Raw genomic sequence first — 17,898 nt, 5'->3', positions numbered from 1 at the left:
ACTCGTGCGCTTACCAGACAGTGGCGGAGGACGGCGCTCGCTAGTCGCCCAGGTCGCCGTACACGGCGAGAACGGGCGGGGCGGCCTCGGCTGCGTCTGGGCGATCCAGTGCCTAGTTCCGCCATATCCCTCTCCACGACCTCGGTCGAGCATGTTCACCAGGGCCCAGGTGAGACGGATTCTGCAGCGGGTGCCCGGGAAGCAGCGATTTGGCATCTACCGGTTCCTGCCCTTCTTTTTTGTCCTGGGAGGAACGATGGAGTGGATCATGATTAAAGTGCGCGTGGGCCAGGAGACCTTCTGTAAGTGAGCGGGTAGCAGTCTCTATTTCTTTTCAGGAAGGCACGAGGCGGTAGGCATCCGTTTTTCTGGGGAGTATTCTCAGATTGCAGACCGCGCATTCCACTCAGAGCGCTGGGCAAGTGCAGCTTGGCAGTCAGGGCGGCCCGGCTCTCCTGTAGGCCGGACACATTGGCGTCCAGCCTTGTGACCTTCCCTGTACTTAGAGGCGAGATCACGTGCTTCCAGCCCTCTCACGCCTGCCCTTCACCCTTGCCGGTGACGTCGTTTGGGCTTAAGGAACAGACTTGCTCACAACAATCGTAGGAGAGGGTGGATATGAGGGGTCAGGGAAACTCCTGCTGACTAGCCACTTCTCTTTGGACTCTTCTGTCCAAACTCTGGAGGGAGCTGATCTGCCTGGCTTTGCTAATTACCACTGCCTTTACAGGGCAGTCATTGGCACCAGGTCTTTGGTCTGGGTCCAGATGATCAGCACTGTAAAGATAGTGGTAACGCCTGGCACTGCATTACTGAGCATTAACTCTGGACAGGCCAGTCCCTTTCAGGAGGACTTCCCCAAGCCCTCAGCCCTTTCTGCTTTGTCCCTCTCCTGAAACGCTATCACTTGTGAATTGCCAACCCACATTTTAAAGAATTGTTACATTAGTGATTCCTAAACATCCTTAGTCCTTCTGTTCATCCATTCATTGATACTTAATGAGCATTCTTGAGGGGCTATAATGAACAAGGCAGAGGTGTCCCTTACCCCAGAAGAGCTCTAATGGGAAAGACGATGATAAAGACAATTACCACACAAAGTGATCAGTGCTGTGAGAAGGCAGTGGGAGGAACATAGGACTCTCGGGTGGGCGCCTCAACTGGACTAGATGGTTGGGCACCTCAGCTGGACTAGATGGTGCAGGGAAGGCTTCCGGAAGCAGCTACCAAGTAAAGTAGGACCTGAAGACTGAGTAGGTGTCAGTCAGATGAGGGGAAGGTGTGTGGAATTGAAAACATCTCCATTGGCAGTGGTAGTAGCACTTGTGTGAGAGTATGCTGTGTGTTTGAGGGATTGAAGCAGATCAACAAAGTGGGGATGGCTAGAAGGGTGCCTGGGCAGTGTGGCAAAGGGACTGGAGAACCAAGAATGGATCCCAAGGACTGAGTCGTTTTAAGGAGAGGCTTTAACATGTGGAGAATGGCTCCTTGTGGACAGACTGGTAAGAACAGTTACGCTGTATGGCTGTCCAGAGTTGAGACCTGGACTAGGTTGGGGCAGAAAGGATACCAAGAAGGGGTGGAAGTAAGAGACAGCCCAGAGGTAGTACTGACAGGGTATGGTGATTAAGTGGACTCAGGAGATGAGGAGTGGAGGCTTCTGGTGGGACACCTGGGGCAGGGGTAGTGCATTTCCTGAAGGTGCCAAACACAGGCAGGGCCATCCTGGGCACCATCTGGGACGTGATGAGGTAGATATGGTTATACAGAGCTGAAGCTCAGGAGGCAAATCTGGGCCAGAAATTGGGATTTGTGAACCATTCACAAGCAAATTGTGATGGAAGTCAAATCTCAACATTTTAATTTATTTATTTTTTGAGACCGAGTTTCGCTCTTGTTGCCCAGGCTGGAGTGCAGTGGTGGGATCTTGGCTCACTGCAACCTCTGCCTCCCAGGTTCAAGTGATTCTCCTGCCTCAGCCTCTGGAGTAGCTGGGATTACAGGCATGCGCCACCACACTCGGCTAATTTTGTATTTTTAGTAGACATGGGGTGTCTCCATGTTGGTCAGGCTGGTCTCAAACTCCCGACCTCAGGTGATCTGCCCACCTTGGCCTCCCAACGTGCTGGGATTACAGGCGTGAGCCACTGTGCCTGGCCCAAATCCCAACATTTTAAGGGTAACTGAGAATGGCCAGAGAGGCAAGGAGGGAAACTAGGAGGATTTGTTATCATAGAAGACAGGAGGTTAAGTAAGTCTGGCTCTGTGAAGGGGAGGTAACCCCCCTTCCTCTAGGAGAGACTGCAGGATATGCAAATAATGATCTAGAAGGAGAGGGTGGAGAGAGGCTGGAGATACTGGACCCTTGAGAGGGTGGGAGAGGGTGGGACCAGAGCTGGGTGACAGGAGTAAGCCCTTGGAAGTTAGCTGGAAGAGTTCCTTATGATGACTTTCCTCTGTGAAGGAAGAGAGGAAATGGCCATTTTGGGGTGGGTGAAAAAGAGTCAGGATTGATGGCTGAGGAAACAGGATTGTCAGACACCTCAGTGGACCCAGTTAGAGGCATCAGTTGGCCCCTCAGTACACAGCAAGCAGGGTGAAGCATGGGGAAGGGAGGAAGTTGGATTAATCGGTGGTTGGGGTTTTGAGGGTGTGTCAGGAAGTTAAGATACTGACAAGAGTATGAAGGAATTTTAGCTGATTTTCCAGGAGAGAGAACAAGAAGCAGCTGAGCGGGTAAGACGGGGCCAAGGGCCTGGGGAAGAAACGTGAGGTCCAAGGACAGGAGAGCTGGAAAGGTAATGGGGGTTGTGGTGTGAACAGAAATCCTTCAGAGGAGCCCTGCAAGTGACTGGAAGATGTTGAAGGTGAAGGGGACTGGAGCTTCATCCCCATGGGTGATAGTGGTATCTGGGGAGAAGGCACAGGACAGGGGCAAGGAACCTGAGCTAGAGGCCAGCACTTTTGGTGACTGAAGGGGCATGATGGAGAGCAGGTGCCAAAGAAAGATGGTGGCAGACAAATGGCATGAGCCATGAAGGAAGAAGTTTTTATTTTTTATTTTTTTTGAGACAGAGTCTTGCTCTGTCGCCCAGGCTGGAGTGTGGTGGCACAATCTTGGCTCACTGCAACCTCTGCCTCCCGGGTTCAAGCGACTCTCCTGCCTCAGCCTCCCGAGTAGCTGGGACTATAGGTGCCTGCCACCACACCGGGTTAATTTTTGTATTTTTAGTAGCGACGGGGTTTCACTATATTGGCCAGGCTGGTCTCAAACTCCTGACCTTGTGATCCACCTGCCTCGGCCTCCCAAAGTGCTGGGATTACAGGCGTGAGCCACTGTGCCCGGCCTGGAAGAAGATTCTTTACGTGAAGGTGGAGAGTCAAAGGTTTGGCAAAGCAGCAGCTGGAACAAGGAAACTGATCTCCTCTCCCCACCTGAAGGTTTCTGGGTATGGGAGAGGGAGCATCAGAGAGCCAAGAGGCAAGAAGTGCCTTTGAGAAGCCAGGTTTTAGTTAAGAAGTATGACTTCAGAGCACAGAATAGAAATTATGTGGGAGAAGGAAGTGAGAGAAATCTTAAAACACTAAGAGATGTGCTAAGACATGATTCTATCTTTCAAGACACTGACCTTTACCCTATTTAAGTCTAGAACTCCATTATCATAGTCCTCATCTAACTCAAGTTTTAAGTTTATTGTGGCATTGAGTTAAATATTAATGCCAAGATTCAGAAGTAGGTGACAGACCTAGACTATTGGTTAAATTATTCAGATTGAGTGTTTTAATTTTAAATATGTTTCTTAAACATCTGAGCAACTTTTTGTTTGATACAGATGATGTCTACCGTAGAAAAGCCTCAGAAAGACAGTATCAGAGAAGGCTGGAAGATGAATGAGATTGAACTTCAGCAGTCAATAAAGTCAATGCGAATTTTTACTATTGGTTTCAGTGCCTTATAAAATATACTTTTCAGATCTCTTGTTCTGACACAGCTTGTCCTTTATCAGCTGCACAATATTCCAATAACTGTTTTTGCAAAGAATTTTTATAGTTCTGTCTCTGCTTGAGTACTTCCCAAGTCACTGCTGGACAGCACTTGTGGGAAAATTATTTCCTCCTAAAACACTCACTCGATGATCTAGTCCATGAAATACTTCTTAAAAAATTCAAGGATCAATCAGGATGCTTTTCAGTGAAGCCTGAATTGTTTCTGGCAACTTTGTTTTTAGGCAACTAATTATAACATTTACTTTTTTGCAGAATTCAAATTAAATTATGGACACATTCTCTATTGCAAGATCATTTAAACCAGGATAATTATGCAGGTTATATTTCTGCCAGCTACTAGACTATAAACTTTTTGCTAGGGTGGTGGAAATTCTTGATTGACTACGGATTTCTCATGCTAGTGTTCTTGTGAACAGAAATATGCTCCTCCCTTGCTTGGCTCCACTAAACTGCAAGGGCTGGATCTTCATGAGGACTCTGGCCAACAGGTTTCACACTACTCTAGGATGAAAATGCTGCTCTTCCATTCAGCTGCTAGAAACAGTTGCTCCTTCCATGAGAAAGTGAACCTACACAGTATAATGCAATCCCAGACTTGAGCTAAATCAGACGCTCAGTCTATTCAGTGATTTGGCAATTTGACCCAGTGTAAGTTTGGATCAGCCTGGTAGAAAAAGCAGACACCTTTCCATGCTTGCATAACCACATCTAACATCGTTTCAAGCAAGAAAATATCTACATACTAAAGACTGAGTTTCAGAATAGTTTCTAACTATTGCACGAGAATCAAGCTGATGCTTAAGGCCATAGGGTATCCTCAAGTTAATGATCTCTGCCACCAACATGCCTCCTAATTTTTTCTAGATTTTTCTTCTAATTTTAGTCCACTTATCTTAGAACCAATTCAGTAAAGAACCATTAACTGCTCACATCTCCTTAAAGCACTACCTACACTACAGTACAGCAAGCCCAGAGTCACAGCTGGGAGATGGCTTGAATGTGAAAGGCCAGTAATGACCTCTGCCACCAGGGAGAGGACGGTGGTTCATCGTATTCTCATGCCCAGTTGTGTCATCTAGGATTCCTGGTAAACCTAATCTGATAAACCATTTTTAGAGACTTGACTGCTGTATAAAAACTGTAGTATGATTCTCAATTATATGGCCATATTCCATGTTTGCCCTAACCCACCTTGTTTTAGGAGTTTCATATTTGATACATATAGAAAATATGTCATACCTTTTGCAAAGAATAATAGTAACCACTAATAAAACCATTGGCTAACTTTTGTGTCTTCTTTGGGTTCATTCCCTGGCCCATCCCCCTGCTTCCACCCCACAGAGAACCATTAGACTGAATTTTGTGTTAGCCTTCCCTAGAGCTTTCCTCTCCATTTCTTTTTCTTCTTTCCGTTAGAATGTTAATTTATTGAAGGACAACAGACTTTGAAAATGATGGCCAGAGTTGGTGGTTCAAGCCCGTAATCCAAGCACTTTGGGAGGCTCAGGCAGGAGGATTGCTTGAGGCCAGCCTGGGCAACATACACTCTGTCTCTATTAAAAAAAGAAGGCCGGGTGCAGTGGCTCACACCTGTACTTTCAGCACTTTGGGTGGCCGAGGCAGGTGGATCACCTGAAGTCAGGAGTTCGAGACCAGCCTGACCAACACAGAAAAACCCCGTCTCTACTAAAAATATAAAATTAGCTGGGTGTATGGCCGGGCAAGGTGGCTTACGCCTGTAATCCCAGCACTTTGGGAGGCCGAGGTGGGTGGATCACGATGTCAGGAGATCGAGACTATCCTGGCTAATACAATGAAACCCCGTCTCTACTAAAAATACAAAAAATTAGCCAGGCATGGTGGCGGGCGCCTGTGGTCCCAACTACTCGGGAGGCTGAGGCAGGAAAATGGCATGAATCCGGGAGGCGGAGCTTGCAGTGAGCCGAGATTGCGCCACTGCACTCCAGCCTGGGCGACAAAGCGAGACTCCGTCTCAAAAAAAAATAATAATAATAATAATTAGCCAGGTGTGATGGCAGGCACCTATAGTCCCAACTACTCAGGAGGCTGAAGCAGGAGAATCGCTTGAACCTGGGAGGTGGAGGTTGCAGTGAGCCGAGATCGCACCATTGCACTCCAGCCTGGGCAACAAGAGTGAAACTCTTGTCTCAAAAAAAAAAAAAAGATTGGACAACTTCTGACTTTTAGGCAGGTAGACCACCAAAGAAATTATTGTATTCAATGGAAGACAGGTTTTCAGAGCATATTGGTTTGGATGCTGTGAGTGAGAACTCATTTGTTAGGGTGCAAGCTTTTTTTGAGATAGAGTTTCACTGTCACCCAGGCTGGAGTACAGTGGCATGATTATAGTTCACTGCAGCCTTGAACTCTTGGGCTCAAGCGATCCTCCTGCCTCAGCCTCCTAGGTAGCTGGGACTAGCTAGCTACTATGCTTGGCTAATTTTTAAATTTTTTGTAGACACAAGGTCTTGCTGTGTTGACCAGGCTGGTCTCAAAATCCTGGGCTCAAGCAGTGCTCCCACTTCAGCCTCCCAAAGTGTTGGGATTACAGGCATGAGCCACTGCGCCCAGCTAGGGTATATAAGCTTTTAATTTTCCCTCAAAAATATTTTTAATTCTCCTACTAGGAATATGACTCTATCCTACTTATCAGACACTGAACTATTTAAGGGAACTTAAAGTGAGGCCAGGAGTAGTGGCTCATGTCTCTAATCCCAGCACTTTGGGAGGCTGAGGTAGGAGGATTACTTGAGCCCAGCAGTTCAAGACTAGCCTGGGCAACGTGGTGAAACCTTGTCTCTACAAAAAGTACAAAAAATTAGCCAGGCCTGGTGGTGTGCACCTGTAGTCCCAGCTATTTGGGAGGCTGAGGTGGGAGAATCACCTGAGCCAGGTCAAGACTGCAGTAAGTGTGATCCCAACACTGCACTCTAACCTGGGCAGTGGAGTGAGACCCTGTCTCGGAAAACAAAACAAAACTGTGAAAAGAACTGCAGTACCACCAACTGTAAACTACAGGGCATAAATTTTAATAAATTTCAAGAACTATACTTCTTTCAGAATGCTTAAAACCTGATTAGCATTTATTGCTAGAACTCCACCTCCACTGCGGTGTTGGGGAAAGAACATGGGCTTTGGAGTGTCACTTTATTATCTGAATTTATAGAGAAAGTACCTAATAATAGTACAAGAGTATTACAGCCCCCCCAAAAAAAAGAAAGAGAAAAAGTAGTGAATAAATGAGTTATTTTTGTTCATCTAGCAGTTCTATTTTGGAAGTCTTACCTACACCCCTGATGTGATATTTAATCTCCATTTTTTTTGTGTGTTTAAATTTTTCACACTGAATTAACTCTCTTTAAAAAAATATACTCTTAGCCGGGAGTGGTGGCTCATGCCTGTAATCCCAGCAGTTTGGGAGGCCGAGGCAGGCGGATCATGACATCAGGAGATCAAGACCATCCTGGCTAACACAGTGAAACCCCAACTCTACTAAAAACACAAAAAATTTAGCCGGGCGTGGTGGCGGGAGCCTGTAGTCCCAGCTACTCAGGAGGCTAACGCAGGCAAATGGCGTGAACAACAACAACAACAAAATATATATATATATACACACACACACACTCTTGGACCCTGTTGTTTTCCAAAGTAATTTATCTCCTAGTAAAGCATGTTAGTGCTTAGTCTTCACACGTGTATTAAATCTGGAGTTTCTTGTCTCATGTGCTATCTGCAAGACATAAATACCATGAAATAGCCAAAACAGGGAAAAGGGACAGTCCATTAATTTGTTTAGTTCTGAACTTTCATTCAGGGACCTAGCATACTTCCAGGCTAAAAAGGAACAGAGTAGGCTGGGCGCAGTGGCTCACACCTGTAATCTTAGCACTTTGGGAGGCTGAGGCAGGTGGATCACTTGAGGCCAGGAGTTCAAAACCAGCCTAGCCAATATGGAGAAACCCTGTTTCTACTAAAAATTCAAAAATTAGCCAGGCATGGTGGCGCATGCTGCAGTGAGCCAAGGTTGCACCACTGCACTCCAGCCTGGGTGACAGAGTGAGGTTCCGTCTCAAAAGAAAAAAAAAAGGAACAGAATAATAGCAATATTTGTTTGCTCAGTGTTCAGATGGGATGTCTAACTATACATCAATGACTGTTCAAAATATGCTCAGGGGCACAGATGGCAGTACTATCCTAAATTCAGGAGAACAGAACCACAGCGATTTGCAAAGTGATATTAGACGAAAACAGTTGGTTGATTTTACCAACACTTTCTATTAAAAGCGTGGTCATGTTTTAAGAGTTTATAAAGATGTTAAAGACACCGGGCCACCTGTTTCTTCTGGCCACAGAGAAGCTATTTGAAGTGGGCTATACTGCTTTATGATAGAGGACATGCTTTCCTCACTTTCCGCTCTCAGTAACTCTCCAATTTTAATTTCAACCTGCATTTCTGCCCATGCTGAGGACATGTAGGAATTCCTTGACTGCCAGCCTGAGGCGTGGCGTGGGGCACTTCAGGCTGCAGTCTGACTACATTTGGCTCTGTGTTAATGCAGCCCGAGCCCTGAACCAGAGGTCTGGACACTGACTTTCATCTCCACCTGTGGAGCTTTGTTCTCTTAAATTGGCAGTCACATCCTTGTCAGCATGAAATAAGGGCTTGCAGGAGTTAAATCTGCTTGAAACATCTGACACCACTTTAACAGAACAACCAAACCTGGTTAATCCAAATCACTTTGCAAACTCTGTATTTATTTGGATTAAAAAGCTTTAGATGAACAACAAAAAAATGATACATACATGTTATAAGACTAGTTACCACATAAACCTCAGATGATATGATACAGAAATTAGAATAAACCAAGTTTTAATCAGGTATGAAAACATTCAAGCTCAAAATCATCAACACCAATTTGGGGATTTTACAGAAATAGGTGCCCCTCTCAATTCTTCCTCATAGGAAGGGGAGAGTGGCTTGAAAAAAACAACAACCAAAACAGTTAAAGGCCTTTTAAATCAGTTGGCTGACAAACATACTGTTTTAAACCTATAGGTTCCCCTCAGTCCCCCCGTTTGCAATATAAACAATTCTTCTCCACAGGAACTTACATTTTGAAAACATTTAGGCCATTATACTTTCTAAGCCACATTACTACAGTTCCTAAAACTTACGAAAAAAAGATGTATAGTTTATTTGTACTTTCTTAAGTCAATTTTTTTTTTTTTTGGTTTTTCTTTTTTTAAGATGGCTGACCTCAAATCTTATATCCTAAATATTAATGATATCCCCCAAGTTAATATACAGAAAAACATGATTCTAAAATAAATACACAGGCTTTTTAAAAAAAACTTAATTAGGGCCTGTCTAGTGATGCCCTGGGCCAGTGCTGCACTGCCTTAGGGAAGCCCCTGGCTGGATCTATGTTTCCTATAGCACCTCTAGGCACTGGGAAGGAGCCTGGAGGAGAGCTCTGGCTTCTAACAACCCATGTGGCCCCCAGTGAATAATTTTTTTAGAGGCTCCCCAAAGAAGTCTCATCCAGACCTTAAGGGAAATAAAATGAATGCATGAAATAAATAAATAATTTAACCACAACTAAATTTCATGTTCTTTGGTGTAATTCAAGGATGTCTAGAAACAAAATAATCTGATTGCATTATACAGTCCATGATGATTCAATTGCCCAAATAACCAGGAATTGAAGATTTATCTGACTCACTTTAACAATAAGGTACTGACACACTACTGCAATACATTTTTTTAAATTCAATATTATTTAAAATACTTGATGCAAATTCAAATCCAGTGGTTGACTAAAGGCAATTAAGTTAAAGGGCCTCCTGTATTTAAAGTATCTAGATACAAGAGACTTTTTTCCATTCTACACTCTTTTGCCCTCATGATTTAATAAGTACAGTAATTAAACATCTGGGTACTGATTCATAGCAGATTAAAAGGAAAATAGCATCCTCTGAGAGTAACTCTCTCAGATTATAAACAGCAGTGGAAGCTCTACCACAATGGCAATCACCCAGTTACTATAAAGCAGGTTTCAAAAACATGCCGCCAAGTGAAACAATGTTCCTACTGTCTGCCATCCTATGCTGCCTTCAAACGTTTATTATAGGGTCATATAAGAAAGGCAGGGTCACCAAACCCAAGTGTTTGGGATCTGTAATGGTCTTTCTAGTGAGCATTTTATTAAATTATGATTCCCTTCTCCTGTAATTCAAAAGCACAAGCTAAATTTAAAAAATATTTTAGAAAGTATTAAATTTCTGGTTGAGAATTATAACAACATTGAAACTTAAAAGAAAAAATACATCTGATAATAAGGAAATAAGGAATACTAAAACATACTTATATAAGAAGGCAATCAATCTACTCGTTCACAATTATGCTTCTTATACAGCTCATATCTAGTTACATACTCTCTTCCCCATGTTAGGTTAGGTGTTATGTTTAAAAATAAATCACCTCCATGCATACCTTAATGCTTTCTTCAAGATGAACTTCAATGTTTTTCAGTGTCACCGGTTTAAAATTTTAAATCATCTGAAATTTATAGGCATAAATTGTGAATTCATTATAAATAGATCAAAATACCCTTAAACGTACCTGCCTAGACTAAACATACCTCAGGGTTGTGCACGTGTTCTGCAAAAATCACTGACACCATAGTCTAACTCACAGATGTCTAACTCAGCACAATTGAAAAAGTGCTTTTTCCCCTCCTGGTGTCCAGGAGGTACATTAGCCGCAGACAGATGCACAGCACTGATTACGTATTTCTGTAGTGAGCCTCTGAGTTAATAAAGCAAATGTGCCATGTCTATTAAACATCTAAAACCTAAATAACCACCTTTCAAAGAAAGCACTTCATCTGTAAGAAACAGCTTTTGCAGAAAGTGGCTTAAGATATTCAGGCACATGAAACAAAAACAAGTATACTCCCCTCTCTAAGATGTAAACTAGGATAAACTTCACATTTCATTATCAATTTAAACTAATCTGTAAACTCTTGTGTGTGTGTTTTTTTTTCATTTTGTTCTTTTATATATATAAAAAAACCCAAAACCAAGAAAACAAAAACCCCAAGCCAAGACAAAACCTCTAATGGTTTCAGTTCCATGGCAACAAGTAAAAAGATAAAACTCCAAGTCTACATATACAACCAATTATGAAACTGGTTTTAAACGAAGGAAACATATGCAAAAAAATCTTTGTGTATTTGATAAAGTCAACTTAATATAACAAACAAATTGAAATAGCTTATTAAAAGTGTCCTTATATAAAAATGGCCTTGTGATGTACAGTAAAATGCAATAAAAATTATCCTCCTTTGTTCCTTCCCCCCACCCCCAGTAACTAAAATGGCTACTGATCCACAACTCTTTATGCTTCCATATAAAAGAAACATAATGATGTGATTAAACATTTTCTAGGTTGTATGCTTGGCGAATGTTGAGGGTGTCCCGGAGCATCAAATCTCGAAGGCGCCACAGGGCATCTGCCATGGTGGTGTGGGCCCCTTTGCTTTTCAGCCAGTGAGAGGGTAGGCGGCTCTCCTGTTCTTTCGACAAATGGATGTCGCGTCTTCGAGCTGAAAATTAAAGTACAGAGAGACAGAAATTAAAATTTTAAGTTGGCAAAATTTCCCTCAGTTCTAAGGTCTGATGAACTTATTAAAACACAAAACATTGAATATTTATTAAATATTGTGAATTTTACTGCAGAATATTTCCAGGCACATTTCTTACATCATTTTACTAGGCACCATTACTAGCATCATTTTAAGATTTGATCATAAATTTTTTACTAGCATTTACTAGCATCATTTTAAGATTTGATCATAATTTTTTTTTTTTTTTTTGAGATGGAGTCTCCCTCTGTTGCCCTCGCTGGAGTGCAGTGGCGTGATCTCAGCTCACTGTAACCTCTGCCCCCTGGGTTCAAGCGATTCTCCTGCCTCAGGCTCCAGAGTAGCTGGGATTACAGGAATCTGCCACCAAGCCTGGCTGATTTTTCTATTTTTAGTAGAGACAGGTTTCACCATGTTGGCCAGGCTGGTCTTGAATTCCTGACCTCAGGTGATCTGCCTACCTTGGCCTCCCAAAGTGCTGGGATTACAGGTGTGAGCCACTGCACCCGGCCTGATCATTATTTTTTTGTAGGCATCCCTGATATTTAATAATTACTTCAATGTTTTTTTTTTTTTTTTTTTTTGAGACGGAGTCTCGCTCTGTCGCCCAGGTTGGAGTGCAGTGGCGCGATCTCGGCTCACTGCAAGCTCCGCCTCCCAGGTTCACGCCATTCTCCTGCCTCAGCCTCTCCGAGTAGGTGGGACTACAGGCGCCCGCCACCACGCCCGGCTAATTTTTTGTATTTTTAGTAGGGACGGGGTTTCACCGTGGTCTCGATTTCCTGACCTCGTGATCCGCCCGCCTCGGCCTCCCAAAGTGCTGGGATTACAAGCGTGAGCCACCGCGCCCGGCCAATTACTTCAATGTTAACAAAAATTCCTAAAAAGGTAAACATGTGAAGAAAGGGAAAACATACCTTCTACTCAAAAGAAATGAAATGAGATGAACAAAGTTGGTTTAGAAATCAAGAATAAGTAGAAACTTCCAAACTTCTCTCCAGAAACTACACAAATACTTCAGTACATACTGAAAATACATAAGTATGTTGAACTAAATGAATAGCCTAATAGGTTTCTAATATTTTTTTCCTTTTGTTAAACTGAGGTAAAATAGTTTTTTTTGTTGTTGTTTTTTGTTTTTTTTTAGACAGAGTCTTATTCTGTCACCCAGGCTGGAGTGCAGTGGTGTGATCTTGGCTCACTGCAACCTCCACCTCCAGGTTCAAATGATTCTCATGCCTCAGCCTCCCAAGTAGCTGGGATTACAGACACCAGACACCATGCCCAGCTAATTTTTGTATTTTTAGTAGAGATGGGATTTCACCATGTTGGCCAGACTGGTCTTGATCTCCTGACCTCAAGTGATCTGCCCACCTCAGCCTCCCAAAGTGCTGGGATTACAGGCGTGAGCCACCACTCCTGGCCCTCATCTGGCTAATTTTTAACTTTTTTGTAGAGACGGGGTTTTGCCATGTTGCCCAGGCTGGTCTCAAACTCCTGAACTCAATCGATCTGTCCACTTCAGCCTCCCAAAGTGGGAGCCACTGTGCCTGGCCAATAATTTTTAATTTACCCAATGCATCTATACTAACGTCCAAATGACTGAAACAAAACAAAACAAAACAACAAACAAAAAACAATGTACTTAAAAAGATGGCAATGATGTTTATGAGAAAACTAGGCTTTGAAATTTGGCAAAAAAAAAACCAAAAACCACTTTTAGGCAGGGCACCGTGACTCATTCCTATAAACCCAGCTCTTTGGGAGGCTGAGGTGAGTAGATCACCTGAGGTCAGGAGTTCGGGACCAGCCTGGCCAAAATGGCGAAATCCCATCTCTACTAAAAATAAAACAATTAGCTGGGCTTGGTGGTGAGCACCTGTAATTCCAGCTGCTCAGGAGGCTAAGGCACAAGAATCGCTTGAACCTGGGGGTCGGAGGTTGCAGTGAGTCGAGACTGTACCACTGCACTCCAGCCTGGGTGACAGAGTGAGACTGTCTCAAAAATCAAAACAAAAAAAAACCCAAAAGCCATTTTCAGGCCAGGCATAGTGGCTTACACCTGTAATCCCAGCACTTTGAGAGGCCGAGGCAGGTGGATCACTTGAGGTCAAGAGTTTGAGACCAGCCTGGCCAATATGGTGAAACCCCATCTCTACTAAAAATATAAACATTAGCCAGGTGTGGTGGCACATGCCTGTAATCCCAGCTACTGGGGAGGCTGAGGCAGAAGAATCACTTGAACCTGGGAGGTGGAGACTGCAGTGAGCCAAGATCGCACCACTGCACTCCAGCCTGGGCAACAAAGCGAGACCCTGTCTCAAAAACAAAACAAACCATTTTCAGTGTGTTATGTCAACACGCAAAGAAACTCTAAACCATTTATAAAATATATTATTTATTTATTTATTTATGTTTTGAGACAGAGTCTCGCTGTCGCCCAGGCTGGAGTGCAGTGGCACGATCTCAGCTCACTGCAGGCTCCACCCCCGGGGTTCACGCCATTCTCCTGCCTCAGCCTCCCTAGTAGCTGGGACTACAGGCACCCGCCAACTCGCCCAGCTAATTTTTTTGTATTTTTAGTAGAGACGGGGTTTCACTGTGTTAGCCAGGATGGTCTCGATCTCCTGACCTCATGATCCGCCTGCCTCGGCCTCCCAAAGTGCTGGGATTACAGGCGTGAGCCACCATGCCAGGCCAAAATACATAATTTATTTTAATTGTATAAGAAAAAGAGGTGTTTATTGTACGATATAATATGCTAACAGCAGTAAGACAGCTTTGAGGAAGCATGTATTTCACAAAGGCTTATTTAGAAGGAAACTCCTTACCTGCCAGTGTCTGATCCCACTTGCTAATACTGTTGGACTCAGCACTGAGTCCTTCAATGTATTTCAGGTAGGCCTCTGAGTGAAGAAGCCGCTGGGTCTTTGGTGGGGGAGCTACAAACATGGGTGTTGTTGGCTGCTGTATGACAGGGGGTCCAGCTGGATGTGGGCCGGGATATGGAGGTGGTGCCTGCTGCCCTGGAGGCCCCAAAACTCCTACCTGAAAGAGCACAGGACCACATGGTGAGGCAAAACGAGACTCTGCACATGTTCTGAGAAGGAGGATAACTCGAATTCTGTCAAGTCCTAGAAAATCAAACTGGGAGGCTCACCTGTTGTCCATATGGACTTCCACCTGGTGCTGGAGTCCCTACCATAGGGGCCACTCCTTGGTTCATCACACCTATAATTCAGAATGCAATGGCACAGTTAGAGGCTCTGGGTTGAAATGACTGAAAAACTACTGTCTGATAAGAAATGATGCCATTCATAATTCAAACCTATGTACCTCTGCCCTTGAATCTTTGTGGCGAGGAATCCTAAGCACCCCAACAGGATTTGAATAGAAAGTTGTTTTGTTTCTAGGTACTTAAGTATAATACTAGAACAATCTGTCAGATGTACATCAATTATGGCTTAGAAATGATCTGAACCTTGCATAAAATTCTAGTATTTCTCTAGGTAAGCTATTGTCAGAATATACCTCTACATTCAAGGTGTTTTTCTTCTGACAACACATTCTCCTGCAATTGAAGCCTGTATTTAATTTCAGCAGGAATGGCACTGGAATCAGGCTCAGCAGTAAGCAATGTACTAGGACAGCAGGGACACAAGGGAAGAGGCTGTGGAAGTGCATAGTTAAACGAGCTTTGTGAAGGCTGAAGGCACAGCCTTGCTATCCCCTCCCAGACCATCAGCAGCTAGTTCTAACTGGAGTCACTAGTGTTGGCAGAGAGAGAACACTTCCATCTGATAGAGTAGCACTCTGAAAAGGAATCATCTGAAGTGAAGTAACCTTGTTGCTATCACTTTATATGCAAAATGACAAAGGAACAGAGAGACTTCATGGCCCTACTAGATTTGTACTATGTCCCTGATAATAATTTTGTAAGCTTCCCTCAGTGAATGCTCACGAGCAATTGTTGTCTCACAGGCACAGGTGATAATAATGAGATGTCCTAAATTTAGTGTCAGAGGCTCTTTTGATTTCAGGATGCATATTTGCTATTCTGATAAAATACAGAAATAGGCAAGGGACCCAGTTCATTAAAAACAAATAAACCTAAAACTGTGGTGAACTGTTCTTGAAAACTTAAATCCTGCTGGCTATGTAGAAGAATCGAGAGGAGGTTTAACTTCATAGTGTACAGTCCCTTCAGATCAAAAATCGTAATATACTGTCCAGGCAGAAGCAGCTCCTTATTCTAAAGTTCAGAACTGTTTCATGAGTTTGCATGTCATCCTTGTGCCATGCTCATCTCCATATTGTTCCAATTTTAGTGTATGTGCTGCTGAAGCGAGCACTAAGGTTCAGAATTGTTAAATGCCACTTCCAGGAAGCGTAAGAGAGCCTCTTATTTGTTAGAAAATAACAAGTAAAAAAGCTTCTGTTTAAAAAGCAGGGAGTTTTATGTTCCAAGTACCCAGAAGTCCACCCGGATCACCAAAGTAGGATCCTGATGATTATTCGTGAATGAATGAAGAGGTTGTGGGGGGTAAGCTGGTGCTCCAGCAATATATTATTAACCTCTGTGCCCATCACCTCCCTGTGCCCTGGGACACTCACCCACCTTAGACTCCAGAACACGGTGTGGCTCCCTAAACTGTGTAAATCATTGCTTTGCAGGGCAGCACAAATCAGCAAACTCTTCTGCTTCCTCTATTGACAAATGCCATACTGGGGCAGCTGGTGAGAATGTGAGCTGAGCCACCAGAAGAGCTCAATGAATCCCCTACTCCTCTAAGCCTGCTCAGACATGTGCATTTGTAGGCACTAAGAGGGGGTCTTCCCTGACTCCTGGCTTCTTTTTTAATTAAATAAAATAGATATGGGGGTTTCACCATGTTGCCCACTGGTCTTGAACTGCTGAGCTCAAAGCAATCCTCCCACCTCAGCCTCACAAAGTGCTGGAATTACAGGATTGAGTCACCGCGTCCGGCCCTGTCTCCTCAATTCTAAGCAGGTGTGTTGGGCTTCCCTCCAATTGAATTTAGGATTTCAGGAAGGCGGAAAGGAAGACAGCTATGTCCCAACACCCACCAAAAGACATCTGCAACCTAGAGGGTACTGGCGTTAGACATGGCTCCCACTAAGTGCACCTAGAAGGTGTCAACTCCAGCCTGGTCTTATTGGCTCAGTGATAGCCTGTGTCAAGGTGACAGGGCAAAAAATTAAGGCCAAGTCTACCTGCCACATGGGAACATTTACCTTATGACTGACTCCTGCTGCAACAGCAATTCACACAGTCCACTGTTTTCATATGAAGCACCTAACCCTACAAACACTTCCTCCTCTGGGAACACCTGGAGCAAATGCTTCTGTGGAATTATGGTCATATTCTAAGCAACACTCACAAAGAGTGTGGCTGGAAGCTCCAGGCCAGGCCACCAAGTTTGCTCACTCTGCACACTGCTGGGTGCACCCTCCAAAGCATCATTTGGTACCCTGCAAAACCCTATCACTGGTAGGTCCAACACTGGTACAAGCAAATTTAACAAGTTTCCACCCACATTTTACCATTTGGGTTGGGCCCTTAGCTGATGTTTTAGGTAATGGACCAAATGCTTTCCGAGTCTTCCAAAGGTCACATTCCCTCCATCCAGATTACAGCTAAGAATTATCTTGCATATGCTGGCAATTAATATGGGAACATGTAACTTTCCTTTCATTTAGGTTTTCTTTAAAATAATCTTTCAACTTGCTAATTCACATTTTAAAGTGAAAATGAATGTAGCTATTTCTGGAATCCATTTATACATTTCTATATAAAAGAACTTCTAAGCTTCTGCTGACAGACAAACCCGTATCTACAGCTAGGAGGGTAGGCTGGGCTGTTCTTTAATGTCAGGCTTTTTTTTTTTTTTTTTTTTTGAGACAGGATCTCACTCTGTCGCTCAGGCTAGAGTGCAGTGGTGCGATCACCGCTCACTGCAGCCTCAGTCTCCCCAGGCTCAGGTAATTCTCCCACCTCAGCCTCCTGAGTAGCTGGGACTACAGGCACATGCCACCACACCTGGCTAATTTTTCCTTTTTTTTTTTTTTTTTTAGACGGAGTCTTGCTGTCGCCCAGGCTGGAGTGTAGTGGTACAATCTTGGCTCACTGCAACCTCGCCTCCTGGGTTCAAATGATTCTTCTGCCTCAGCCTCTTGAGTAGCCGGGACTACAGGCGCCCGC

General features: G+C 43.9%; 2 protein-coding genes and 1 pseudogene across 51 annotated transcripts in view; 1 reads left to right on the top strand and 2 right to left on the bottom strand.

Annotated features, from left to right (window-relative positions):
- On the top strand, positions 1-3,936 carry LOC116473394 (ubiquinol-cytochrome-c reductase complex assembly factor 5). Its single transcript, XM_032161346.2, has 2 exons — positions 1-302; positions 3,834-3,936. Exons 1-2 carry the CDS (start codon positions 152-154, stop codon positions 3,893-3,895), a joined length of 213 nt encoding a protein of 70 aa, XP_032017237.1. The 5' UTR covers positions 1-151; the 3' UTR covers positions 3,896-3,936.
- A 3,833-nt stretch (positions 3,937-7,769) lies between these two features.
- Positions 7,770-17,898, bottom strand: part of PBRM1 (polybromo 1) — a 142,888-nt gene continuing 132,759 nt past the window's right edge. For 34 of the 50 annotated variants that reach the window (XM_058442107.1, XM_032161330.2, XM_058442117.1 and 31 more), the window contains 3 exons: positions 14,836-14,906; positions 14,507-14,723; positions 7,770-11,636 (listed from right to left, as the gene is read on the bottom strand). In XM_058442107.1, the coding sequence (XP_058298090.1) occupies positions 11,464-11,636; positions 14,507-14,723; positions 14,836-14,906 (461 nt within the window). In that variant the 3' untranslated portion in view covers positions 7,770-11,463. Of the gene's footprint in view, positions 11,637-14,483; positions 14,724-14,835; positions 14,907-17,898 lie in introns of those variants that run through there. The other 16 variants (XM_032161335.2, XM_032161329.2, XM_058442125.1 and 13 more) reach the window with 3 other exon arrangements.
- Positions 15,930-16,027, bottom strand: LOC116473965 (U6 spliceosomal RNA; annotated as a pseudogene).

The sequence above is a fragment of the Hylobates moloch genome, unplaced genomic scaffold, assembly GCF_009828535.3.
Source record: "Hylobates moloch isolate HMO894 unplaced genomic scaffold, HMol_V3 SCAFFOLD_8, whole genome shotgun sequence".
NCBI lineage: Eukaryota > Metazoa > Chordata > Mammalia > Primates > Hylobatidae > Hylobates > Hylobates moloch.
The sequence above is the reverse complement of the archived record's forward strand: the minus strand, read 5'-3'. Positions and strand labels throughout refer to the sequence as shown.